General features: G+C 43.6%; 1 protein-coding gene and 1 long non-coding RNA gene across 2 annotated transcripts in view; both read left to right on the forward strand.

Annotated features, from left to right (window-relative positions):
- The first annotated feature begins 620 nt into the window (after nucleotides 1–620).
- On the forward strand, nucleotides 621–1,545 carry LOC309326543. Its single transcript, XR_014150329.1, has 3 exons — nucleotides 621–671; nucleotides 743–941; nucleotides 1,379–1,545. It is a non-coding gene; the product is annotated as an uncharacterized lncRNA (long non-coding RNA).
- A 265-nt stretch (nucleotides 1,546–1,810) lies between these two features.
- The window catches only part of UBA6 (ubiquitin like modifier activating enzyme 6), a 47,797-nt gene continuing 22,390 nt past the window's right edge, over nucleotides 1,811–27,217 (forward strand). The window contains exons 1-17 of the mRNA XM_081836262.1: nucleotides 1,811–1,953; nucleotides 3,669–3,710; nucleotides 6,343–6,402; nucleotides 7,269–7,363; nucleotides 7,718–7,746; nucleotides 9,073–9,167; nucleotides 11,480–11,591; nucleotides 12,348–12,428; nucleotides 14,652–14,774; nucleotides 16,089–16,212; nucleotides 17,834–17,937; nucleotides 19,249–19,311; nucleotides 19,712–19,788; nucleotides 20,559–20,625; nucleotides 22,254–22,397; nucleotides 23,753–23,820; nucleotides 26,163–26,241. Of these exons, the coding sequence (XP_081692388.1) occupies nucleotides 6,362–6,402; nucleotides 7,269–7,363; nucleotides 7,718–7,746; nucleotides 9,073–9,167; nucleotides 11,480–11,591; nucleotides 12,348–12,428; nucleotides 14,652–14,774; nucleotides 16,089–16,212; nucleotides 17,834–17,937; nucleotides 19,249–19,311; nucleotides 19,712–19,788; nucleotides 20,559–20,625; nucleotides 22,254–22,397; nucleotides 23,753–23,820; nucleotides 26,163–26,241 (1,302 nt within the window). The 5' untranslated portion in view covers nucleotides 1,811–1,953; nucleotides 3,669–3,710; nucleotides 6,343–6,361. The remainder of the gene's footprint in view (nucleotides 1,954–3,668; nucleotides 3,711–6,342; nucleotides 6,403–7,268; nucleotides 7,364–7,717; nucleotides 7,747–9,072; nucleotides 9,168–11,479; nucleotides 11,592–12,347; nucleotides 12,429–14,651; nucleotides 14,775–16,088; nucleotides 16,213–17,833; nucleotides 17,938–19,248; nucleotides 19,312–19,711; nucleotides 19,789–20,558; nucleotides 20,626–22,253; nucleotides 22,398–23,752; nucleotides 23,821–26,162; nucleotides 26,242–27,217) is intronic.

The raw sequence follows: 27,217 nt of genomic DNA on the forward strand, positions 1-27,217 counted from the left end.
TGGCTCCCAGTACTTTTCCGAGCACAATTCAAAGTGTTGGCGCTGACCTTTAAAGCCCTAAACGGCTTCGGTCCAGTATATCTGAAGGAGCGTCTCCACCCCCATCATTCTGCCCAGACGCTGAGATCCAGTGCCAAGGGCCTTTTGGCGGTTCCTTCACTGCAAGAAGCGAAGTTACAGAGAACAGGCAGAGGGCCTTCTTGGTGGTGGCCCACGCCCTGTGGAACGCCCTCCCTTCAGATGTGAAGGAAATAAGCAGCGATCTTATCTTTAAAAGACATTTGAAGGAAGCCCTGTTTAGGAAAGTTTTTAATATTTAATGCTGTATTGTTTTTAACACATGATTGGGAGCCACCCAGAGTGGCTGGGGAAGCACAACCAGACGGACAGGGTATAAATAATAAATTATTATTATTATTATTATTATTATTATTATTATTATTATTATTATTATTATTATTATTATTATTTTCCTTCCAATGTATTTCTTATCCATAAGAAAATTTGGCATTGGAAATTTTCATTCTGAAAGTGTGTGTGTGGGGGGGTCTAAGTCCCTACTGCAGGGGTGAGCAAACTTTTCCAGCTGGGGGCCGGTCCACTGTCCCTCAGACCTTGTGGGGGGGCCGGACTATATTCTGAAAAAGAAAAAAAAATGAAAGAATTCCTACGTCCCACAAACAACCCAGAGATGCATTTTAAATAAAAGCACACATTCTACTCATGTAGAAACACCAGGCAGGCCCCACAAATAACCCAGAGATGCATTTTAAATAAAAGGGCACATTCTACTCATGTAAAAACACGCTGCTTCTTGGACCGTCCGCGGGCCGGATTGAGAAGGCGACTGGGCCAGATCCGGCCCCCGGGCCTTAGTTCGCCTACCCATGCCCTACTGCTTCAGAGAATTTCATCGTGATATGTGCAATCATGAGGACTTTGTTGTTGTTTAGTCATTTAATCGTGTCCACCTCTTCATGACCCCATGGACCAGAGCACGCCAGGCACTCCTGTCTTCCACTGCCTCCCGCAGTTTGGTCAAACTCATGTTAGCAGCTTTGAGAACACTGTCCAACCATCTCGTCCTCTGTCGTCCCCTTCTCCTTGTGCCCTCCATCTTTCCCAACATCAGGGTCTTTTCCAGGGAGTCTTCTCTTCTCATGAGGTGGCCAAAGTACTGGAGCCTCAGCTTCAGGATCTGTCCTTCCAGGGAGCACTCAGGGCTGAGTTTCATAAGTATGAATAGGTTTGATCTTCTTGCAGTCCATGGGACTCTCAAGAGTCTCCTCCAACACCATAATTCAAAAGCATCAATTCTTCAGCTGATGGTCCAGCTCTCACTTCCATACATCACTACTGGGAAAACCATGAGGACTAGAAACAAATTAAAACCAGTCACACAAAAAGTCGGGAGGAAGTTGGGAGCAGCTATTGCTGTTGCTGCCGCCCTACCAACCCGACAGGGCGCGCCCGCCTTTCGCGCGCTGCTTCTTTCACACGTTCGCGTCAGTCACGCGTCGTTCGCGCCTCCTCCTCCTCCTCCTGCTGCTGGGTTTTTTTTTTTTTTTTTTGCATTTGAAAACACGCAGCGACTGGCCCAGCGCCGGCCTGCTCCTTGCCTGAGGCGGCGAGAAGGGAGGCCTCGGTCCTGTCAGGAGGCGGAGTGTGGCGCCGGCTCCCGGATTGGCCTGCGAGCGAGCCTGCGAGGCGCCGCGGACCCGGCCTCCCTGCACCCGGGAAGGGCGGAGCGAGGCCGGGCGGGAGGGCGCTGCTTTCCTCGCCGGCTTCGGAGCTGCGCTGACGCCGCCGCCGCCGCCGCTTCCTCCTTTTCCCTCACCGCCCTGCCCGCCTTCCCCGCCGCTTCCCCTCAGGGCCTGGGGTTCGGGGCCGCCCGAGCGCCGCGTGACGGGGCGGAGAGGCAGCCGCCGCCGGCGAGGAGGAGGAGGGTGTCGGGTGAGGGATCCGCCGAGGCCTCTGCGGCCAGGGAGGCCGGCCGGCCGGGCCTGCGCTGGGCCGAGGCTGGGCTGGAGGGGGCAGCCGGGGCGAGGGGACCTGTCCGACCCACCCGGGAGGGGATGATATGGGGGTGGGGGCGTCTTCACAGGCCTGAGCCCCCCAGCCTGAACCTGGGACGGAAGGAATCCGAGAAGCCGGGGCGTGACATGGCACATGGCAATTTTTATTTTTTTGGGTTCGACGTGAATTAGGGTAGGGGAAGGGGCAGCCCATGACTCGGTTAGCAAACACCCCCCCCCCCCAATTAAAATACACCGCCAGGTTTCAGTTTCTGTGATTACAGCCTCCTCCCCCCCCCAAAAAAAACCAACAACATCCAAAGCTTCAGCTTTTATAGTTGCATCCCCTTCTTCAAATCCAAAATTCAGGGCCAGGTTTCCGTTTCTAGAATGATTACCCACCCCCCACCCCCCGCCAAAAAGGTGCAAAATTCAACGCCAGGTTTCAGCTTCCATAACTTCACCCCACCCCAATCCAAAATTCAATGCCAGGTTTCAGCTTCTGGAATTATGTGCCCCCTCTCCAAAAAGATACAAAATTCAATGCCAGGTTTCAGCTTCTAGAATTACGTGTCCCCTCCAAAAAGATACAAGATTCAGTGCCAGGTTTCAGCTTCTAGAATTACGTGTCCCCCCTCCAAAAAAACCCCCAAAATTCAATGCCAGGTTTCAGCTTCTAGAATTATGTGCCCCCTCTCCAAAAAAATTTCCAAAATTCAATGCCAGGTTTCAGCTTCTAGAATTACGTGCCCCCTCTCCAAAACCCCCCAAAATTCAATGCCAGGTTTCAGTTTCTGGAATTATGTGCCCCCTCTCCAAAAAGATACAAGATTCAGTGCCAGGTTTCAGCTTCTAGAATTACGTGTCCCCCCTCCAAAAAGATACAAGATTCAGTGCCAGGTTTCAGCTTCTAGAATTACGTGTCCCCCCTCCAAAAAAACCCCCAAAATTCAATGCCAGGTTTCAGCTTCTAGAATTATGTGCCCCCTCTCCAAAAAGATACAAGATTCAGTGCCAGGTTTCAGCTTCTAGAATTACGTGTCCCCCCTCCAAAAAAACCCCAAAATTCAATGCCAGGTTTCAGCTTCTAGAATTATGTGCCCCCTCTCCAAAAAAATATCCAAAATTCAATGCCAGGTTTCAGCTTCTAGAATTACGTGCCCCCTCTCCAAAAAAATATCCAAAATTCAATGCCAGGTTTCAGCTTCTAGAATTACAGCCCACCCCCTTCCAAATTAAGTATCAGCTTCCATAATTACAATACCCCTACAATTCAAAATTTTATGCCACATTCAACTTTCATAATTACCCTCCCTAATAATAATAATTCCGTGCCATGTTTTATGGGCGTAGCCAGGATTTATGTCACGGGGCAGGCTTCATGTTGCCCCCCCCCCCAAACCTCAGTTAAGTATTTTTATTGATTTACTTGATGGGGGGGGCAGCTGCTTCCCTGCTCCCCCCGGCTGCGCCCATGCTATGTTTCAACTTCCCTTAATACATGTGTTTGTCCCTAAGGAGCTAAAAAAACCCCCCACCCCAAACGCTTCATTGTTTCTGGAAGACAAGAAGTAAGAATAACTGGATGTGCAGAGTGTGTACCACTCGGTTGTTGAGACTTTCTCTTTTTCTCTCTCTCTCTCTGCATCAAAGACTGTGTGCACCTTGCGACAGAACTGTGAAATTTGGAGGCAGGTAAGGCTGCTCTATCTGTGCCTGAGTTGTTGCTCCAGGTTTGCTTTTTTGTTATTATTTCCGTGGGCATATGTGCAAGACAGTGACCGAAACGGAGGGGCTAGGCCAGGGATCCGCAAACTTTTTCAGCAGGGGGCCGGTCCACTGTCCCTCAGACATTGTGGGGTAGGTACCTAAGGCCCGGGGCCAGAAGCAGCCCAATTGCCTTCTCAATCTGGCCCGTGGACGGTCCGGGAATCAGCCTGTTTATATTGCCCCTTTCAAGGTAAAAAATCGTGTTAGGGCTCCTTACAATTGTGCTAAGTAAGTATCAGGCTACTATTTCAGGAAACATCAGCATCATGGCCTCCTGGACTATTGGGCCGTATCTGACTATCAATTCACTAGCATGCCAGACCCAAAACTGAATAGGATGTGTTTCATAGTGATGGCCAGGTGCCTAGGTAGCTTCTCAGGCACTGGACAAGTTCATGGACAATAAGTCTCAACAGGGGCTATGCAGAATCTCCAAGATCAAAGAGTGACAATGTGAGCTGCTGGGGAGCAGCAGTAAAGTAAAGGTAAAGGGACCCCTGACCATAGGTCCAGCTGTAGCCAACTCTGGGGTTGCGGCGCTCATCTCGCTTTATTGGCCGAGGGAGCTGGCGTACAGCTTCCGGGTCATGTGGCCAGCATGACTAAGCCGCTTCTGGCGAACCAGAGCAGCGCACGGAAACGCCGTTTACCTTCCCGCTGGAGCGGTACCTATTTATCTACTTGCACTTTGATGTGCTTTCAAACTGCTAGGTTGGCAGGAGCAGGGACCGAGCAACGGGAGCTCACCCTGTCGCGGGGATTCGAACTGCCAACCTTCTGATCGGCAAGTCCTAGGCTCTGTTGCTTAACCCACAGCACCACCCGTGTCCCTTATTCAGAGCAGCAGTAGGGGATGGCTTTACGGAGCAGCAGTAGGGGATGGCTAATGTCTTCATACCCCACTTGTTGACTTCTGTAAGGTGTAGGGTTGGTTACTGTGGAAAATTGAATGCTGGACTCCATGAACCTTTGGCTTGAACTAGCAAGGCTCATCTTGTTTAACTATAATAATCTAATGGGGAGTGTCTAGGAATATTTGCATATATTCTATAATAAAAAAAATAGTAAGAGCAGCATCAGTAACTTGAAACATAACCACGAGTCAAATGAAATCAAAATTATTTATGAAATCAATATTAAATATAGGTAACACTTAACTTCGAACAGGGAACCAACCATTCAAAAGATCCCCAAAGACAGCTGTGGGTCAAAGGAATAAGATCTGATGCTGGCTTGTGGTACTTCAAATAAAATAAATGAAAATAATAGCATAGGGTTTCTCAGAATTTCTGCAGGACTGGGCCACGATCAAATAGCCTACAAAGAAACAGTAAGAAATGGAAATAGTAGGAGACCTGTCCCCAGTTCTGCTAAATCCATCAGGTTAGAATGATAATAAAACAATAATCATAATTACCTATCAGGATACATGTCCAAGAATAAAATATTCTTAGAACTGAGTACTCACTTCTTTCAAAAGAAAATTCACCCCACCCCCAATTCATTCAAAGCATAGTACAGAGTATTGACCAGGCCATGCAACAGCTCTTGGATGCCATTAGCTTTGCAACTTAATATTTCATTTTTGGTTAAATACTGTGTTTTTTCAACGCAGACTTGAATGGGTCACAGAGATAAATTCTCTCCTGTTTGGAATTGAGTGAAAAGGTCCATCTCACCTAAAGATCCAATCGGTGTTTTTTAGAGCTCCACCCCTGCAAGACTCCATTGTCCAAAAATATAAGGCTTATGTCTCTATTTCTATGCTTTATGGCAGGAAGAATGACTTGTGCTTCTTAAAACCAACCTTTGATTGAAACAGGAAGTGGAGCTGTTTCTTCTGTGCAGCCCCTCAGAACTCAAAAACCGCCTGAAAAAGGACATAAGTAGCAGTTGATATGCGCTAAGGGCCTTCAAAGTATATGCACCTGCAATGTTTTCACTTTTCCCAATATGTGTTTCCAGAGAAATGCACACTGACTTGGGTCAGTCTCAGTTCTCCCCCCCCCCCCCCCGGTATGTTTTAACAGCATATACAAGGTTGAAATGCATCCACATTTCTTAAAACACTGATTTTAGCAGACATACAATATTGGATTCTAATAAGTACTTATTAAAGGGATTATCTTTTGAAGCGAACCTAGGAGACTTGAAGGTGCTTAATGATTTAAAATCTGTTTCTTTTTTAGTCCCTTAAAAGAAAGGTTTCTAAAAACTTAATGATTTTTTTCTGTTTTGCTAGAAACGATCAACAAGGAAAGGGTTCTCTTGCTAGTTCCTTATATTTGGCAGATACTGCATGGTAGCCATTTTCTCACTGTGCTCCATTCCCATTTCTAAATTTCTAACATTTGGGCCTCTTGTTTGTCTAGTATGGGTTATACTTCTTCCTTTCAGGGCAGCGACCATATCACCCCTGTTGTTGTGTAGTCCAGTATTATTAAAATACTTATTTCTGTACATATCTTTTCATGTATTAGCTCAGTTGAAAAAACAAAAGTGAATGAACTTTGTTGCTTTTTTTGTTGGTGATCACAACTATCTTTTTTACTTCTAGTCCAAGCAAATATATCATAATGGCAGCAGATTCTATGGAAATTGATGATGCTTTGTACAGGTAAGTAATTTAGCAACATAGTGAAGCATAGTAGATTCATAATAGTACTAATGATGGATTTGGCTTGTTTTCGCTAAAGTTCAAATATTAGTGGTTCCTGATGTATGGAACACACCATAGCTGCCATGATTCTTGATCTTCAATGGGGTTTAGCTATTGCCAACTTGCTATTTTACATACAGTTGAATAGTCTATATTGGCACAACTGAAAAGCCTTTGTTGCAGTGACTGAAGAGCAAATTCAAATAGCATTTGGGAAATAGGTGCTGATTATGTGATAACCGTCAAATCTTGGGCAAATCTTTTGCACTGTGTTTAAAGAACAATGCATACTCTCATCTAAAACTATGTTTAAGGAAACCCCTTAATTATTTTCTGTACTTGACTTAAGTAGCATTTTCTTTAGATAGAATGCCTTTATCATCATGTGCCGAAACAATGGCCTAGCTTGGAAATTAAAAATGGCAATATTCTTGGCCAGCATCATAGATTACTTTTGCTGTAGTCCTCCACCCAGACTGCTTGAATCCCATTTCATCTGCATGCAGGATTACAGCCTTTGTGCTTAAGTGCTCATGAGTAAGAATACAAAAGAAAGGCAAATGTTCTGAAAATCATGTTACTGCAGTATACATTTGTTGTATACTGTATGTTGAAAGTACCAGTGGTAATGCTTATTTTGTGTTGAAACTCTGTACCCTGCAGATAATAGGCAATATCCAAATTTTGCTATTTCATAGTGATTTCCTGATGTCAAATTATCTTTTTCCATTTGGATCCTCTTTGTTAAGTAGTCCCATTTGTAGAAAGGATCATGCCAATTTTATGGCTATTTACTCCTTTTTTCTTTTCTTAATTTCACATAGTCGGCAGAGGTATGTTCTTGGAGACACAGCAATGCAGAAGATGGCTCAGTCCCATGTGTTCCTGAGTGGAATGGGTGGGCTTGGAGTGGAGATAGGTAATTAAGAAACAGCATTTTTCTCCCTCTTGTACGTTTTATAAGGATAAAATTTGCATATTAAAATGTGCATAAATTTATGTTGTACTAAGTTTTATGTCTTTAATGAATGTTGTTTTGACTTCTGGATTTGTTTATATGGCTGATATCTTTGTTACAGATTATAATGAAAGTGGAATTGCATAGAATTTATGTAGCTTCTCTTTTAACAGTTGTGTAATTCATAGGGATGGGATTGAGAAGGAATTACTGTTTTTCGAAGATCATGGAGCAGTTAAAAAATTGAACTATTGCCAAAGAGACTTGATGAAAATTAATCTAATAAATTAACTTTATAATATTCATCTTTTTCAGCTAAGAACATAGTTCTTGCAGGAATAAAGGTAAGGAGAATGATTTTTTTCTAAGTAAATTTTGTTTTAAAATTAGAATGTTTCCTCAAATGACTGATGATACTTTCGTAGATTTCAGTCATTACCATTTCCCGAGTGAAATGTTATTAACACAAGTTTCCTAAATGTGGCATGCCAACAAATTTGACTGTAGTGCTGAAGTGTCTAAGATGAAGTACTGTATGTTTTCTGTGGGAAGAGTAGCTGTGCATGTGCCACCATCTAAGCACTGGCATGCTAGAGGATAGGGCTGTTCTCTGCTCTCCAAGAGGCATTATGGGTTTTTGTTTTCCATGGACTTCAAGAATTCCATCTTGATAGTTCTGCTTTAAAAAGAACTGAAATACATTGACTGTTTTTAGGCATTTTGGTTCTATTAGATGGCAACTAAAACTCTGGTAAAGTACCTCAAATATTATTTTAAAAAATCAATACCTGCAGCATATGGGATCTTTTTAAGCATTTAGGACTTGTCCATAAGCTACTTTTTGTAGCATTGTATATGTGCTGGCATGGGACACGGGTGGCGCTGTGGGTTAAACCACAGAGCCTAGGGCTTGCCGATCAGAAGGTTGGCAGTTCGAATCCCCGTGACGGGGTGAGCTCCCGTCGCTCGGTCCCTGCTCCTGCCAACCTAGCAGTTTGAAAGCACATCAAAGTGCCAGTAGATAAATAGGTACCACTCCTGCGGGAAGGTAAACGGCGTTTCCGTATGCTGCTCTGGTTTGCCAAAAGCAGCTTAGTCATGCTGGCCACATGACCCGGAAGCTGTAAGCCGGCTCCCTCAGCCAATAAAGCGAGATGAGCGCCGCAACCCCAGAGTCGGTCACCACTGGACCTAATGGTCAGCGGTCCTTTTACCTTTACCTATATGTGCTGGCATGGGTAAAAAACACAATCGGAGATGTGAAGAGCAAGGACAGTCCAGAACAGAAGAAAATGGTCCTGTCTGGGGACAGTGGGAAGTGTTTGCTCTTCCAAAACTTCTGTGGGATTCAGTAATAACTTCTCAATATTCCTCAGCACCAGAAGTCTTCATTTAGGATTTCTGCATTTTAAATTTGGTCACTGCATTTCAGTGTCCTTTGCGGTGCTGAATGAATCCTCCCTCCGATGGTGCTTCACTACGTACTTTTGCAAATTAATTTTTGTTGCTGGATAACAGTGTCCCTTCACTGTAAAACAAATGAAATGTCTAGGTTGGCCCTATGCTATAAGCTTGATAAATTCACATGACTTGTAATCACAGTGTACAAAACATTACATAATTGCCACTTTGAATATATTTTAATCTTGTATCCCTTATCCTTTCCGAAGGCTCTTACCATCCATGATACCAAGGAATGCAAGACATGGGATTTAGGGACAAACTTTTTTGTTCGTGAAGATGATGTTCTAAATTTAAGAAACAGGTGTGTGTACAATTCTTCACAAATACTGTGAGCTTTTAAAGGTTTTTGTCTGACTTTGTACCAGTTTTAAGTACATTATTATTATTATTATTAGTCACTTTCAGAGTCTGTGTTTTCAGAAAAAATGGATTGATTCCTGTTAGCTTTTTGCAACAGAGAAGCTGGAATTGCATTTATCTTTCATGGATTTTTTTTAAAAGAATGAGTACAATTATCCTGCAGAATTGTTGTATTCTTTTGTGAGAAGGAGTAAATCCACACCATTATCTGTGCTGAATAGATGATATGTGGGAGCCAAGGATAAACAGTAGCTACTTATTTTTTAGTTCTGCTATTTTACATTAGTAGTTTGTAACTAATATGGATCCCTTTTTCAATTGAAAGCAATATCAAAGGAAAGCAATATGATACAAAATGCTTTAATCAATTTACTTTTACATAAAATCTAGTGCTTTAAAACCCCCCACAATACTATGATAAAATTATTAGTATTATTAGTATTAGTATTATAAACATTGTTTGACAGAATGATACGCTTAAAAATGTGATCACCACTATATATGGTAAATAATATTTCCAGTTGATGGATGTTGTTTCAGCCTTGTGGTCTTTCTCTAGTGGCATCAATGTTGCAAATAGTGGGTTAACAACAACGAGAGTGTGACAGGACATTTCAGGCTTTCATAGATTGTCCTCTGTTAAGATTCACTGCATGAAACAATACATTTCTGTGGGAAAAAAACTTTCTGTGGGAAAATACAGCAGTGGAAAACTTTACAGCACACATAACTACAATATTTCCTCAGTGAAACATTTTCTTCAGTAGATAATGCATTTATACCTAAATTAGAGTGTGAAATATTTTTCAGAGGGACAAATTTGACTTCAACAAAGCTAAGTTCTGTGTGAAGTCTGCAATTAAAATGATGGTGACAGATCACAGTTGCACATTTAACTTGACCTTTGTAGTTAACAGTTGAATCAGAAGCACAGGTGACTTAAGTAAAACCTTTGCTTAACCAGCTGATATTGGCTAAGTTACCGTATTTTTCGCTCCATAGGGCGCACCGGACCATAGGGCGCACCTAGTTTTGGGAGGAGGAAAACAAGAAAAAATTATTCTGAATCCCAGAAGCCAGAACAGCAAGAGGGATCTGGCTTCTGGGATACTGTGTGGCTGTTCTGGCTTCTGGGATAACCACGCCAAGCCTCTTCAGGGCAGCGGGATGAAGGCTCCCCCTGCCCGAAGAGGCTGCGCAGGGCTAAGGCAGAAGCCAGGACAGGCGCGTCGCTGAAGGGGCACTTCCCCTTCAGCAAAGCTGGAGAAGGAACAGAAGGAGACCCTTCTGTTCCTCCTCTGGCTTCGCATGACAGGCACGTCGCTCAAGAGGTGCTGTGCCTTCTCTCTCTCTGCGTAGCGCCTCTCCTTCACAGGAGAGGCGCTGCGTAGAGAGGGAGAAGGCGCAGTGCCCTTCCGCGAAGCTGGAGAAGGAACAGAAATAGACCTTTCTGTTCTTCCTCGGGCGTGGCTGCGAAGCAGGAGGAGGAACAGAAGGAGTCCCTTCTGTTCCTCCTCCAGCTTCTCTGGACAGGGGCGTCGCTGCAAAGCGGGAGGAGGAACAGAAGGAGTCCCTTCTGTTCCTCCTCCGGCTTCGCATGACAGGCGCGTCGCTCAAGGGGCGCTGTGCAGTTCTCTCTCTCTGTGCAGCGCCCTTCCGCGAAGCTGGAGAAGGAACAGAAGGAGTCCCTTCTGTTCCTCCTCCGGCTTCCAGGTCAGGCGCGTCGCTGCAAAGCCAAGGAGCCTGCGTTCGCTCCATAGGACGCACACACATTTCCCCTTCATTTTTGGAGGGGAAAAAGTGCGTCCTATAGAGCGAAAAATACGGTAGATCAGCTTGGCCAATGATGATGGGAGTTATAGTCCAAGAACCTGTGGAGCACCCCACTTTGGTTGCCCCTTGGTAAAATCATTTCCTCATTGAAACATTTTCTTCAGTAGATAATGCTGAACTCTAAATCATTAGAGTTTTCAAAATCATGTGATCAAAATTACATACATACAGTCAGACAGACAGAGTTCACACAGTTTTATAAATAACTGGTTGTCTGGTAGGTAATAACTCAACCAGGTAGGGATGTTTTCCTAATTTGGATGATTGGTACTTTTCAACCGTCCAGAAAGTTGGTGTACTAATCATGGCTAACATGAACATTTATGTTAGCAGGTGCTCTGGTAATGTTTGGTGCCATATTTGAGAGGTTGAACTTAAAAGTATAACCTATTGATAATGCAACTGAAAAATGTATTTCAGAGGTGAGGCATCCCTTCATCACATTGCAGAGCTGAACCCATATGTCCAGGTGATGTCATCAACTGCCCCTTTAAATGAAGTTACAGACATCTCTTTCCTCAGACAGTACCAGGTATGTGGCATGTATTTGAAACGTCTGTCCTCTTTTCAGGGGTCTGCAAATTTTGGCTGTTTGTGGTAGGCAATCATTATTTTATGACTACTCCTGACTTTCCTTAACGTTCCCAGAGTCCCTTTGCAAATACAAAATACTTGAGAAAGGGGTGGGTTCACTATCTCACTTTGTTGGGAGGGATTTGAAGATACTTAAAGGTAGAAACAAGAGAACCCACCCCATTTCCATCTTGCAGAGGACTTGCAGGTGGTGGTGGATGAGTGGAATAATTCTTTCACTTCGTGGGGTAGTCTGAAGGCATTTAGAGGCAAGAGGAATTTTTGTAGCTTTTGCATGGGCACAAACTGAGATACTAACCCTTCCCTCAAGTCCTGTAGCTGCACCTTGGTTGAGTAGAATAAGCGAAGCACCTGTCCAGGTGGGAGAGAGATACCAAGGCTAAGAGAAGCTGGAATGCTTGTTCTGATGGCTCATAGTTCAGTGTCAGAAATGTGGAAACCCTTGTGGCTGTGGCTATATAACAGGCTTCCTCAACCTTGGCCTTCCAAATGTTTTTGGCCTACAACTCCCATGATCCCTAGCTAGCAGGACCAGTGGTCAGAGATGATGGGAATTGTAGTCTCAAAAACATCTGGAGACCTGGTGTTGGAGCCTGCTATATAACTTACCATTTGAAGAAACTTGAATATTTGGCTAGTAAGTTCATTGCCTTTGATAACTTAGAATTTATCTCTGGGATTTTTCTTTCAAAAGTGTGTCATAGTAACTGAGATGAAGCTGTCACTACAGAAGAAGATAAATGACTTTTGCCGTGCGCAACACCCACCTATTAAGGTAATGCAAAGCAGTGAGAATGTAATATATTGACCAAAAATGGCAGTGCCCCTTACTTCTGAGAACTTCTCCATATCTGTTACAAGGCTAAATTATTTCCATGCAGACACTATTATAACTTGCTGTTCCTTGTTCTGTTCCTGGATATGCCTGTGCCAAATGCCCATGAAGAACTAAGTTATTAGTTTCCTCCTAGAGGTTGGAACCCTTTAGAGTACAGTAGAGCTGAGTAGTGAGAACAAAATGAAGGTATCTGAGGAGTTTCCGGCTGCATGTATGTTGAGTATATGGAATCCAGGTGCCGGGCACTTAGAGGTCACACACCTCCAGACATTCCTGGATGATACTGCTCACATTAATTTATTTTAATCCAGTTTCAGGCTGAAGTTCAGTAAGAAACAGGTTCCATTGTGTTGACATAGAAGTAGCCAGTGTGACCCTGTTGATTCTCTTGGATCCCCTCAGCAGCATTCCATACCACTGACCATGGTATTGTTCTGAACCAACTCGCTGAATTGCTGGGTTTGGTATTCAGTTGGTTGGGAGCTCATATAAGCTAAAGCTCCCAGTCAAAATAGAGGTTATTTGTGGGTGGTTTGTTTGACCTGGGATGTGATTTGGTCCTGTTCTGATTAGGGTTACATTCCCTCTGAATGATCAGGCCTGTCTTTGGAGACCCAAGTGGCTTTGGTGGCAGAAACTTCCTTTCAACACACCTAAGCCTAATCTGCCAGCTCCAACCTCTCCTGGACAGAGTGTTTCTGTCCACAGTTAATCCGTGCTCTGGGAGCATCTTGTTTGAATTGTTTCAGTTTGCTGTATGTGTGGCTGCTTTTGTTGGAAGCTACAGTTAGTGCAAAATAAATAAGCTAGAATGCTCACATGCCCAGTCAGCAGATCTCATCAGTTTTAAAATAACTACACTAACTCCCAGTCAGTTTCTGGGCACAGTACAAAGTGCTGATTTTAACTTTTATAGAGCTCGTAAGTGGCTGAGGAGGGACGCGGGTGGCGCTGTGGGTTAAACCACAGACCCTAGGACTTGCTGGTCAGAAGGTCGGCGGTTCGAATCCCTGCGACGGGGTGAGCTCCCGTTGCTCGGTCCCTGCTCCTGCCAACCTAGCAGTTCGAAAGCACGTCAAGTGCAAGTAGATAAATAGGTACTGCTCCAGCTGGAAGGTAAACGGTGTTTCCGTGTTCTGCTCTAGTTCGCCAGAAGCGGCTTAGTGATGCCGGCCACATGACCCGGAAGCTGTACGCCGGCTCCCTCGGCCAATAAAGCGAGATGAGCACCGCAACCCCAGAGTTGGTCACGACTGGACCTAATGGTCAGGGGTCCCTTTACCTTTTTTAAGTGGCTGAGGACCTTGGTACCTAAAGGATAATCTCATTCAACATGAACTAGCCACCTTTTATCAAGCAGCTGGAATGCTGTATTAAAATCCTTATACAAAAAGAAACCCCATGGTTTTTGGGGACCACACCAGGTAATATGCTGGACAGAGCAGAATAATGGGCTGGTAGAGAATAAACCCACAAGGAACATCATTCACTTAAAAATTAATTTATTTAAGGAAATTGGGATTTATCTGGCATTTAAAATTAAAGGGAAGAAAACATAAAATAGCAAAATACATAATTTAGAAATGACAAGCTTGTTTAGGTATGTTATCCTTCATTTGACTCTATATAGCAGATGTAATGGCTACCAGGCTTCTTTAAAACTTATATAATCTTTTTGTTAAAATAGAGAGAGCTCTGTTATTCTGAGGTAAAGAGGCAAGGAGAAGCAGAAAGTTATATACCATGGTAAATTCACACCAACTGGAAGTTTTCCAGACAAAGGCAACCTTTACTTTTGAATTGTCCATTTTTTCCTCCTTGTAATCAAAAACTGATCCAGTCAGGATTAGTAAAAAAACTGCATTTTAGTCAATAAAAGAAAGGGTTGGTAATTTTTTGACTCTTGGAAGAGGAAGCAGATAAAATTTTCAAACCTCATACAAATGCAGGGAAGAGATAATTACATGCTGATTTTATGTCCTCAAATATATACTTTAGTACCTGTATGAGGTGGAGTTTTCCCACAGGAAACTGTACACTTAATGCAGTCAAACCAATGTTTAGAAAGGAAGAATCATTTGGGGTTATCCTCTTACATTTTATCTCTTTGCTTTGAATCAAGATTGTGAAATTTATTTAACTCATTTGCCTTTTGTATAGTTTATAAGTGCAGATGTATATGGGATATGGGCACGTCTGTTTTGTGACTTTGGTGATGAATTTGAAGTCCTGGACACCACAGGTGAAGAGCCAAAAGAAATCTTCATTTCGAACATATCTCAGGTGAGGACAATAGCAAGGTTTACTATATCAGTCCAGTTTGAGAGTCCAGTGTATTCTGAGGAAGCTAGTGTGGTGGCGTCTAATTAGCCCCAAAGTTTTTAAACTTAAAAAAGTATGCCATCAGTGTGCCACTAACTTACGTATAACATAACTATAGGAGCTAACCAAGTGTAGCTGCAATAATTCATGAATTGTGAATTAAGAATTATGTGTTACAGAACTTGCAACTAGCACATGCTACTCTAGCAGCATAGGCACAATTACCGCTTTTCCCAAGTGTATGAATTGGGCAAGCGAAAAGGGTATATGAGGCAAATCATTACTGTGATTTTATTTTGTTGTATCAGCAACAGAAGGGACGCAGGTGGCGCTGTGGATTAAACCACAGAGCCTAGGACTTGCTGATCAGAAGGTCGGCGGTTCGAATCCCCGCGATGGGGTGAGCTCCCGTTGCTCGGTCCCTGCTCCTGCCAACCTAGCAGTTCGAAAGCACGTCAAAGTGCAAGTAAATAAATAGGTACCGCTCCAGCGGGAAGGTAAACGGCGTTTCCGTGTGCTGCTCTGGTTCGCCAGAAGCGGCTTAGTCATGCTGGCCACATGACCTGGAAGCTGTACGCCGGCTTCCTTGGCCAATAAAGCGAGATGAGCGCCGCAACCCCAGAGTCGGCCACGACTGGACCTAATGGTCAGGGGTCCCTTTACCTTTACCTATTAGCAACAGAGAAAACACATACTCTTTTCTTGGTGCCAGAAGTGACCAGCCCTGCCAGTTCTGTGACTCCCTTTCTTGATACCCCAGAACTATGTATGCTATGACTCAAACCCAGGGCTTCATCTACTCTGCTAAGAATATACTTTTTGGGTGGGTTCAGCTCAGAAACTATACAGGCATTTAAATAGGTACTGTCTATTGTATTTGAAAAATAACAGTACACCGTTGGCTTCTGGTCATTTATTTCGAAATACAGGTAGTGAGCATCTGGTCATAGATGTTCTCACCACCTTTAGTTTTTTGTATAATAAAGAACTGTTTCAGGTTTGGGTGTCTGAGGTTGTTGCATCTTTATGGATTGAAGAAAGGAGAATATTTGTCCTTTTAAATATATAACTTAAAAGAGTGAAACTTTTTGAAAATGAAAAACAATGCTATTGCCAGTTTAGATTCTGCCACACAACTGAATTTTTGGCAGTATCTATGCTGCAGTTGCAATGATTTTCAATCTGTGTATTTGTATGAGCCAAGAGAATGTTTGTGTGGCAATGTCTAGCAATCATTTCTTCCCCCTACTAATTTTTGGTGTGTTACAATTTCAGTCCAATCCTGGTATTGTCACTTGTCTTGATAATAATCCTCATAAGCTTGAAACGGGACAGTTTGTAACTTTCCGGGAAGTTAATGGAATGCAGTGTTTAAATGGATCCACGCATCAAATAACTGGTAAGCCATGTTTTGTATAGCTTTCCTGCATGTGCGAAGCCACTGTTTTCCAAACTGATAGAAATGCATTTTCCTTTCATGTTGTTCTGCTGTGTGCGCTGCCTTAACTCTGTTGCTGCCAGTTCACAACATTGTTGTTCAGAATTGCTCCATAGTTCCATAGACATGGCTTGAAACTCTCTGTAGAAATGCCTGCGTCAAATCTTGAACTTGGGCTTTTAAATAGAGGGCAGAACTTCAGCAACTTGCTTAAGCTTCTCCCCATGACTAACAGGAGTTAAATACAGTGGTACCTCGGGTTAAGTACTTACCGTATTTTTCGCCCTATGAGACGCACTTTTCCCCCTCCAAAAATGAAGGGGAAATGTGTGTGCGTCTTATGGGGAGAATGCAGGCTCCTTGGCTTCAGCGATAGCAACGCGAAGCCTCCGTAGCCTCCGCTCCGGAGGCTTCGCGTTGCTTCCATTGAAGCCAGGAGAATCTGCACTTCGAGGCTGGTGGTGGGGGAAAGCAGTGCCCCCTCCATCGCCAGCCCCAGAGCGCCTTCCCGCTACTCTCCGACCTGGGTTGGAGGCTGGCGGTGGGGAAAGCACCGTGGCCAGCCTCCAACCCTCCTGTGGGCTTTTGCGGGAGATGGAGGAATTCCCCCACCTCCCGCAAAAGCAGGCAAAAGCCGTGCGCTCTTTAAAGGGGCTCCGCGGCTTCTACTGACTTTTCTAGAAGGTGGGGGAATTCCCCCACCTCGTTGAAAAGCCCGCAGGAGCCGCGCACCCTTTGAAGAGCGCGCCGCTCTTGGGGGCTTCTCCCCGAGGAGGGAGAAGGGACTGACTGACCGTTTCAGTCCCTTCTCCCTCCTGGTCGAAAAGCCCGTAGGAGTTGCACACGGCTCCTGTGGGCTTTTGCGGGAGGTGGGGGAATTCCGCCACCTCCCGCAAAAGCAGGGAGAAGGTCTTGGAGTAGCGCACAGGCTGCGTGCAGCCTGTCTGCTGCTCCCAGAACTGCGGGGGGGAAATCAATTTTTTTTTTCTTGTCCCCCCCCCCCCCGAAAACTAGGTGCGTCCTATGGGCCGGTGCGTCCAATACGGCGAAAAATACGGTAATTCATTTCGGAGGTACGTTCATAACCTGAAAATGTAAATAACCTGAAGCACCACTTTAGCTAATGGGGCCTCCTGCTGCCGCCGTACCGCTGGAGCACGATTTCTGTTCTCATCCTGAAGCAAAGTTCTTAACCTGAATCACTATTATTTCTGGGTTAGCAGAGTCTGTAACCTGAAGCGTATGTAACCTGAAGCATATGTAACCCAAGGTACCACTGTACATAATCATAGAAGTGTAGATTTGGAAGGGACCCTGAGGGTCATCTAGCCCAACCCCCTCTAATGCAGAAATCTCAATTAAAGCATCCATGACAGATGGCTATCCAACCTCTCCTTAAAAGCTTCCAATGAAGGAGAGTCCACCGCCTAAGAGAATTGTACATGTTTAGTGCTAACTCTTTGAAAGTCAATGAGGTTTGCAGATCCTGTATAAAATCAAAAGTGTTTTTCTGCTCTTTCTGTAGTTCTGCTTCATTTAACTACCTTCTTAACAGTGATTTACACTTTCTCCTCTCTTACAGTGGTATCACCTTATTCTTTTAGCATTGGGAATACGGTGAATATGGAACCTTACTTACATGGCGGCATAGCTATCCAAATAAAGACTCCGAAGACATTCCATTTTGTAAGTATACTGCATAAAGACAACAGTCAGCAGTGATCACATCTATTTTCACCTCTAGAAATCGTTGAAGCTTGGTGCTCAGGCCAGAGATCTGACTTTTTGAATAAAAATATGATTTAGCCCTTCTCCATATGAGGCACCTGTATAACTTGATCTCAAAAGGGCAAGGTTACGTTAAAATGTCAGAACGTAAAATCAGGGATACATAAATTCACTTACCACCCCCACCTTCTTGCTATGGTGAACATCTCTCGTTTCTTCTGGTGGTTGTGCTGTACTTCAAAGGGGTTTGCAGTACATTGGAGGTATAACTACAGAGACCGTTCTTCTCCCTTGATTCTGATTTTGTCTTGAGCTTTGGAGGTGTTTGAAGCCCCTTGATTCAAGGAAGTAGTCTCTACACATCTTTTGCTTAGCCTTTGCCTCAGAGTACAGTGGTGCCTCGCAAGACGAAATTAATTCGTTCCGCGAGTTTTTTCGTCTCGCGATTTTTTCGTCTTGCGAAGCACGGACTTTGGAAAAGCTTCAAAAATCACCAAAGTCTTCAAAAACCTCAAAAAAGGCTACCACACCGTGTGCTATGAGTTGCTTCTCGAAGTGAGTGCACGGTTTTAAGAAAAAGGAAACAAACTTGCAAGACAAAGGAAACAAACTTGCAAGACGTTTCCGTCTTGCGAAGCAAGCCCATAGGGCAATCCGTCTTGCGAAGCAACTCAAAAAACGAAAAACTCTTTCGTTTTGCGAGTTTTTCGTCTTTTGAGGCATTCGTCTTGCAAGGTACCACTGTACCTGTAGGGCACAACACAAGGTTAGGTACAGTTCGTGGTCTTCTCACTTGTGTTGCAAAGGGTCTGTACATCAGATCACACATTTTTAAGTTGCACATTTAAGCCTTGTAACTTGGAACAGGATGTGTTCCAAACTCCTTTTCCCCCCACTGCAATGTTTTCTACAAGTTTTGTGCTTTACATTTTCCTGTACCACAGCACCTATTCACTTACATAGCAGAGAGTAAAAGGGTGCATTCATTGTGATGGCGGCTAAACCCATCCTTTGCTCCTAGTGAGATTTGTATCTGTGGTGCAGAGGTATGTTTTCTTCTCCCCAACAGTCTTTCCCATTTAATTTGTTCCTAGCGAGCTATGATGACTCCCATTTCTGGTTTATTTTTTGAATTGTATCTACAGTTACACCCTGCTAAAGTTTGCCAGCTAATCCTGGGAAGGTTTGGGAAATTTTAAAAATGCTTGCATGTACTTTGCTTTCTTCTGTTCTAAAGTGTGTGCAAATTGATTCTTTTTTAACTTTTAGCAACAGCTGGAAAAGCAGTTGATTAACCCAACATGCCTTGTTGCAGATTTCAGCAAGCCTGAGGTTGGTTTTGCTTTGTTTTGTTTTTAATATGACACTTTGATTTTTAAATATTGTACACTGCATTTGTTTTTCCCTTAAGGCCTTAGTGGCTCTTGTTCTTGCTGTAACAAGCTAATGTAGCTAGCTAGTCCTTAGAGCAGAACTTTCCAAACTTTTCATGCTGGTAACATGCTTTTTAGACATGCATCATTTCGTGAGTTTTACTAGCAAAGTGGAAGTTAAACTAACCCCTTTCTATCCCTGGGAGGAGCATGGGGAGCATTAATGCGACACACCTACACACTGCAGCCGACACACTATTGTGTCATGACACAGTTTGGAAAGTTTTGCCTTGGAGTATACAGACTTATGTGATTGCTCTGCATATTACTGATCATCCACTATTTTCTCCTCCTTTCAGGCCCCTCTGCAAATTCACATTGCCATGCTTGCGTTGAATCAGTTTCAAGAGAGTTTTGCTCGTATGCCGACAATTGGGTAACGTATCTGTACCACAGCTGCGCAAAGTTTGGGTTGTTGGGTACACTGTTAATATAGTTAGAGGTGGAGAGATAGAAGTTTAAACTGTAACTCATCAGGTTATTTAATTAACTGAGTTGCAATCCCTTGCACAGTTCAGCTCTTTACAAATCACTTGGGCTTCTGTGGGATTTAATCCTCCTAAATGTGTGCAGAATTGTGACCATGATTTTCTCATCCCTGCTACTTGCGAGAGTCATGGGCAGAGAATCAATTTGTTATGTCGGTTGTACAAGAAACTTCAACTGTTGTCTGGTTGAGGATAGACTATGATGTATTCATATAACATTTAAGACTCTCCACTGCTTCACGGCTATGAATTGGAACTATTGCCCACAATATGGTATGTGTTTGGGGGTGGGATTAAAGAGATATTAAAGTGGAGAGGGGGCTTGGCTAAAACCACCTTGTGAGTTCTTCTATTTTATGTATTTATTTAGGAGAATTTATACCCCGCCTACTAACTGAAGTTCTCAAGGCACCTTGCAATATATTTAAAACACAATAAAATAGACAGTGATACAACAGTCACTAGAGCAAGGGGAAAATGTATGCAAGTCCCCCCTCCATTTGTTTTCCAATGTTTCAACAAATGCAGCTGAATCTCCTGGCTGTTGAAGCAACTAAATGCCATTCTCACATAGGCCAGGACATTCTCCCAGCTCTGGTAGCAGATATAAGAGGTGCTGCGTGGAGCAGAGACACTATGCTTTTTGTTTGGGTTTCAGGTGCCTTCAGGATGCTGAGGAGATGCTGAAGATGGCAGTGTCCATAAGTAAAACTTTGGAAGGCAAAGTGAGTAATTTTGTGCTACCTAGCATACTCACCTGTGATTGTAGTAATGCATGTAATTATATAGCATGGTGCATTTAAATGTTGAACTGAGCTTTGCTGAACTGAGAGATCCCTCATCATCCTCAGTTTTCTGCTGTAGTTGGTCTCTACTGGCTCTCTTGTATGTTTTACATTTATATCTTTATCACATTAGCATCTTTGTGATGCATTACAGTACCTTCTTTTGCATCAGTCAAAAGCTGACATGCATGGAAACTGCAGAAATGTAATTAAGACCATTGCTCAGCTCCCCCAAAAGTATTACACAGGTTTCCATGGTTGCTTCAGCTTAGCTAACTTAGTGAGCATTCTGTTGAGAATTTGTATTTCAAAAGAGGGACATGCCATCTAAATCTGTCTTTTTACTTTTTTATTTTTATCTCCCCCCCCCCACACACACTATATAGGAAATGTTAATATTGACCAATGAAACTTATGCATGACTCAAACTCTTAATCTCTTACACACTCATCTTACTACTAACACACACATACATATTATGAATGAATGAGCAACTATTCTCCGTATTTTATCCTCAGAACAGCGCTGTGAGGTTATGTGGCTTCTCATTTAAAAATGGGCACAATCGTTGGGATTGTGTTGTTATCGTCACTATGTGACACTATGATTTTAATGTATAGTCTACATAAAGGTTTAGTCAATTCTTTTTTTATTTGCATTTTCAAAAGGAGGAACAGAGAGCATATTTAACCCCCTCCCCTCCCCCGTCTCACTTACAGCTTGATACCAAATACAGCATGTATGCAAATACCATATGACTTCCCTTTTCTACTACTTTTCTGTAAGTGCTGTTTTTACATCAGTAGTAAGTTGAAGTAGTAAGGGACACTGGTGGCGCTGTGGGTTAAACTACAGAGTCTAGGGCTTGCTGATAGAAGGTCGGCAGTTCAAATCCCTGCGACGGGGTGAGCTCCCGTTGCCCGGTCCCTGCTCCTGCCAACCTAGCAGTTCGAAAGCACTTCAAAGTGCAGGTTCACCAGAAGCGGCTTAGTCATTCTGGCCGCATGACCTGGAAGCTGTACACCGGCTCCCTCAGCCAATAAAGCGAGATGAGCGCCGCAACCCCAGAGTCATCCGTGACTGGACCTAATGGTCAGAGGTCCCTTTACCTAAGTTGAAATTGCCCAAGCTTTTGAAGACAAATTTTGAGCAACAGTTTGAAAGAATAGAAAGTTTTTAATCCAGTGAGGGTTATGTAAACAAAAATGTAGCTTCACTGATGTTTTCCTGTAAGCTGTTTCTTGCTTTCAAGGAGCTCTTGTTCCAACATTTTTCATGCAAAAATGTATTCCAGGCTAACAAGCCATGTTGGAGGATAATTTTTGTTTTCTAGGGCTGCCATGGCTACCTTGTGCAGTGAGAAGCTCAGTTACCAGTTTGTGATTGCCATGATGAAAGGGACAGAAGCTGAGAAGTGAATTTTAATTGAGAAACAGCTCTTACCTCTAATGTGCTTTACTTCCCATGTTTACTGTGCACCAATTTACCAAGTCAGCAACCCACTAATTTTAAAGAATTCAACGCTATTTGTATACAAACATTGTTCTTGTTTTGTTTTTAAATTGTAGCCTCAAGTTAATGAAGACATGGTGAAATGGCTATCAAGGATGGCTCAGGGATCTTTGGCACCTCTTACAGCAGCACTCGGTGGTGTTGCCAGTCAAGAAGTCTTGAAAGCAGTGACAGGAAAATTTTCTCCCCTGCAACAATGGGTCAGTTTCCTTTGTTTTGGATTAGGTTACATAAATTTAGGGACGAGAGCATTCTGTGAGCATAATATTGCTTGTGTTCAGATGAACCATCAAAGATGGTGGAGAATAGCAAATGACACTTGTGCATGAGTGTTACTCTCCCTTTCTTGCATCCTGGTCTTAATTCTGTATTTCAGATTTAAGCAAGCCATAGTTTACTATTATGTCCAAACTGGCAACCTTTCGGTTTGAGTGAGACTTCAGGATTGTTTGTATAGTTTGCCAGGAAGTAATGAATTAAGCCCGGGGGGGGGGGGGAGTTGACACCTGAGTACAGTGTTCATTCATGATACTCCACCATGGTCTAGAGCAGGAGTCTGCAACCTAAGGACCACAAGTGGCCCACGTGGGTCATTTAACTGGCCCATGAGAGCTGCCCCCGAACCGGTTCACGGCAGCAGCCCTTCTCACCAATCATTCCTGCTGTGTTGCCTTATTGGAGTGTTCCCACTATAAGATAGGATGCATTACTATAAGGAATTACTACAGATGAGAGTACAGTCATACTTCGGGTTACAGCCACTTCAGGTTGCGTTTTTTTGAGTTGCGGACTGCCAAAACCCGGAGATACCAGAACGAGTTACTTCCAGGTTTCAGCGATCGCGCATGCGCAGAAGCGCTAAATCGTGCTTTGCACATGCGCAGAAGCACCAAATCGCAACCTGTGCATGCACAGATGCGGGTTGCAAACACTACATGTGCAGCCCTCACATTTGCAACCTGACCGTCCACTGTATTAAGGGTATTTTCTGGGTGTTTAAATTCACAGTATCAAAGGCTACTAATAAAACAATATTAAACTGAGAAATAGTAAATTATGAGCCTGCTGGCAAATCATCCCCTAGATATATATTGCTTGTTGCACACATATCAGTTTTGTTTTAAAGTGAGCAAGAAACGATTTATGTGCGGAAGATAAAAGAGTTGGTAGAGGGAGGTAAGAAAGCATTGCAGTATATCATTTCAGACTCTTTTTAAGTATGACATTCATTTCTGTAGGCTTTCCCTTCTTTAAAAAACCAAACTGCTCCCTGCTTATACTAAACATTGTGGAGAAAGATCAAGCAACCATTTTCCTGTTGTGTTAGTGTGGCACATGAAGGGAACTTCTTAGGTTGGGGGAGCTGTGATTAATGCAATACACCACCAGCAGTCTGAAGTCGTGCAGTCTAGAATTCTATCACACCAGTCTAATATCTTGTTCAGATTCTGCCCCCCCCCCGTTGTATGCTGTAATAAAATAGATAGTATTATTTTTAGTGTAGTTTAACCGTTTTAAGACATGCTGAATCTTGTTTTCCCCCCTCCTTCTCCAGCTGTATACTGATGCATTTGAATTAGTCACATTTCTAGAAAAAGTGAGCCATGAAGAATTCCTTCCAAGGTAAAAAAAAATGGCAGTCAAGCTGCTCATGCGCTCTCTGTTCCTTAATCAATTACTTTGTTTACTTCTTCAACATTTATGTTCCACTTCTCTTCCAAGCAGCTCAGAGTAGCTTAAATTATCTCCCCTCCCCCCCCAATTTTACCTTCATTACAAACCTGTTTAGTTGGATAGACATGCTCAAGGTCATCCAGGGCATTTGGATCCTCCTGGTCCCAATCCCAAGATAACCACATGAATGCTGTTGTGTCTGAAGGCATGCATGTTTAAAAGAACTTATATAAAACATGTACGCGTGTGTACTTTTTTCACCCAGTGGTTGGGAACCTCAGAGCTAGGGCCCTCTGTGCAGCCTTCAATACTCTCCCCAAGTCATATCTCTCAAGGATCTTCTCCCCTGCCCTCTCTGAATGCTTTTTGCCTGGCTGGAATGTGTCTTTGAATTATGGTAATGCCTTTGGCTTTACGGGATGGCAAGGGAAGAGTACATCTGTTGCCCAGCCTGCTTATGCCTCTTGCCCTGCCCACCCAGGAGGGAATGTGATGCTCTGAATGAAAAGGTTCCTCATCTCTGTCCTAACCCATTGAAGAAGGATCCCTGCTCAGAGAAGATGAGGTTATCTGATTCCAGAGGAGCCTAGGGTTAGGGTTAGGGTTAGGGTTAGGGTTATATCAAGGCAGACGATTGATCTATGTAGCTCAGTACATTCTGCATTGACTGGCCCTGTCCCTTCAGGGTTTTGGGCAGGAGTCCTTCCCTGACCTACCTGGAGATGCTAGGCATCGAATGTGGGGCCTTATTCATGCAAATCATGTGCTGTGCAGCTGAGCTTTGGCTCTTCCTGGCTATGTTTGTATGTCTGGACTGCAGGGGTCAGCAAACTTTTTCAGCAGGGGGCCGGTCCACTGTCCCTCAGACCCTTGTGGGCGGCCGGACTATATTTTGAAGAAAAATATATGAATGAATTCCAGTGCCCTGCAAATAACCCAGAGATGCATTTTAAATAAAAGCACATATTCTACTCCTGTAAAAACACCAGGCAGGCCCCACAAATAACCCAGAGATGCATTTTAAATAAAAGGACACATTTTACTCATATAAAAACATTCTGGTTCCCAGACTGTCTGCGGGCTGGATTTAGAAGGTGATTGGGCCAGATCTGGCCCCCGGGCCTTAGTTTGCCTACCTACGGTTTAGAGCAAAACAAAACACAAAACAATGAGAATATGGCACTTGAAATACTGAGAAAACTTACTGTGGCACTGGTTTTCATGGACTAGAGCCAGCTTCATCAGATGCTCAAAGTGTTGCCTTCAACTGACAGCTGTGTATGTGCACAGCTCTGGACCTCAATACCTTAAGGACAGTCTCTCCCCATGCAAACTGACCCAGACCCTATGCTTGGCATCTGAGGCCCTTCTCCATGTTCCCCCCTTCCAGAGAGGTTTGGAGGGTGGCAACAAGAGAACGGGCCTTATCTGTGGTGGCTCCCCAATTGTGGAATGCTCTCCCCAGAGAGGCTCGCCTGGCACCATCATTACATGTCTTCAGGCACCAGGGAAAGACATTCTTCTTTACCTTTACCCAGGCCTATGGCTATTAAATAATCTCCAGCCTGTCAATGTGTGAGGGAGAGGTACTGTTACTATTCTTTTCTTATTAGGCTGTCTGTCAGTATGCTTTTTAGTATGGTTTTATTATGTTTTATCATTGATGTTTCTAATGTTGTACACTACCCTGAGATCTTTTGATAAAGGGTGGTATATAGTGGTATATAAATTGTATTATTATTATTTATTGTTGTTGTTGTTTAATGCTTTTTAGAAATGCTTATTTTGTGATATTGGAAGGAGGAGAGTATGCTAGGGAAATATGAGCATCTTTGTTCCCTTGCACTGCCATACACAAGTGAAGCAATTCCGAAACATTTTTGTCTCTTTCTATCAATGTTAATTAATTAGATTTTATTTAAAGCCAGCTTGATATATAATACAATACAATCTTTATTATCGCCCAGAGACCCAACAAATCGTTACAAAGCAATGCACAATTCAGACAGCCTACCTCCAGGTTAAACAAGCATTTTGTTCAGATTTAAAGATAGGGATCACTGGTTCTTGCAACTACCGATAAAAGCTTCACCACTGCTAATGTTCTAGCGTTTGTCCGGTCTTCCAATAGGAACCTGACATAGTAAGCCTCTGATTTTCCCGGGAAAGGTACCAGCAAGGGTAATATCAGTTCAGTCCTGGCTTGCTCATATTTCTCACAGTGCAGCAAATATGTTTGATAGAATCTGTCTGTGTTATCTTCACTTCTTTCCCACATCTGTCTGCAACAGAGGGGACAGGTACGACGCCTTGAGAGCCTGCATTGGAGACTCCTTGTGTCAGAAGCTGCACCGTCTGAATGTTTTCTTGGTAAGCATGGCTTGTAGGATAAGTCTGACATTATGTCACAGAATTGTAGAGTTGGAAGAGGGACCCCAAGGGTCATCTAGTCCAGCTCTGTGCAATGCAGGAATCCTGCCCTCAGCTGTCCCTGGGTGGGCTTGAACCACCAGCCTGGTTAACAGCACTGACCCTATTGCCTTTGTTGGATAGTGATCTGTAATATATTGCAGTAAGGAAACCCAGTGGACAAGTATTTTAGAAAGTAAAGGTAAAGGGACCCCTGACCATTAGGTCCAGTTGTGGCCGACTCTGGGGTTGCGGTGCTCATCTCGCTTTATTGGCTGAGGGAGCCGGTATACAGCTTCCAGGTCATGTGGCCAGCATGACTAAGCCGCTTCTCGCAAACCAGAGCAGCGCACGGAAAAGCCATTTACCTTCCCACCGGAGTGGTACCTATTTATCTACTTGCACTTTGATGTGCTTTCGCACTGCTAGGTTGGCAGGAGCAGGGACCGAGCAACGGGAGCTCACCCCGTCGCAGGGATTCGAACCACGACCTTCTGATCAGCAAGTCCTAGGCTCTGTGGTTTAACCCACAGCGCCACCCGCGTCCCTATTTTAGAAATTACTGTTCTGTGAATTAGTTGGAACTTTGAAACTACCTTTTCCTGGAAGTTTAGAACATATAGTGGTGGGTTAAAACATGCAAAATACCCAGATGGCTCATAGTGATGCCTTTTATAGTAGGAGCTGGAATTCTGCATCTTTTGATTCGTTTCAGTCCAGTATTTAACTTCAGATACTTTAGTTAGGTATAATCTTCTCTTTATGGCATCTTCAATCTTTCATTTCACAATTGAAAGGCTATCTAAATTTCCAGCCAATAGGTATGATAGCATGTCAATATGTCCTTGGCATAACAATTTAGGGATTTCCCCCCCCCCCGCCCCAGAATTTTGTGTATTCTAGTTTTAGCAAACAAGAAGTTCAACTAAAAGTTTAG

The sequence above is a fragment of the Podarcis erhardii genome (genome assembly GCF_964252035.2).
Source record: "Podarcis erhardii genome assembly, chromosome: 13".
Lineage (NCBI taxonomy): Eukaryota > Metazoa > Chordata > Lepidosauria > Squamata > Lacertidae > Podarcis > Podarcis erhardii.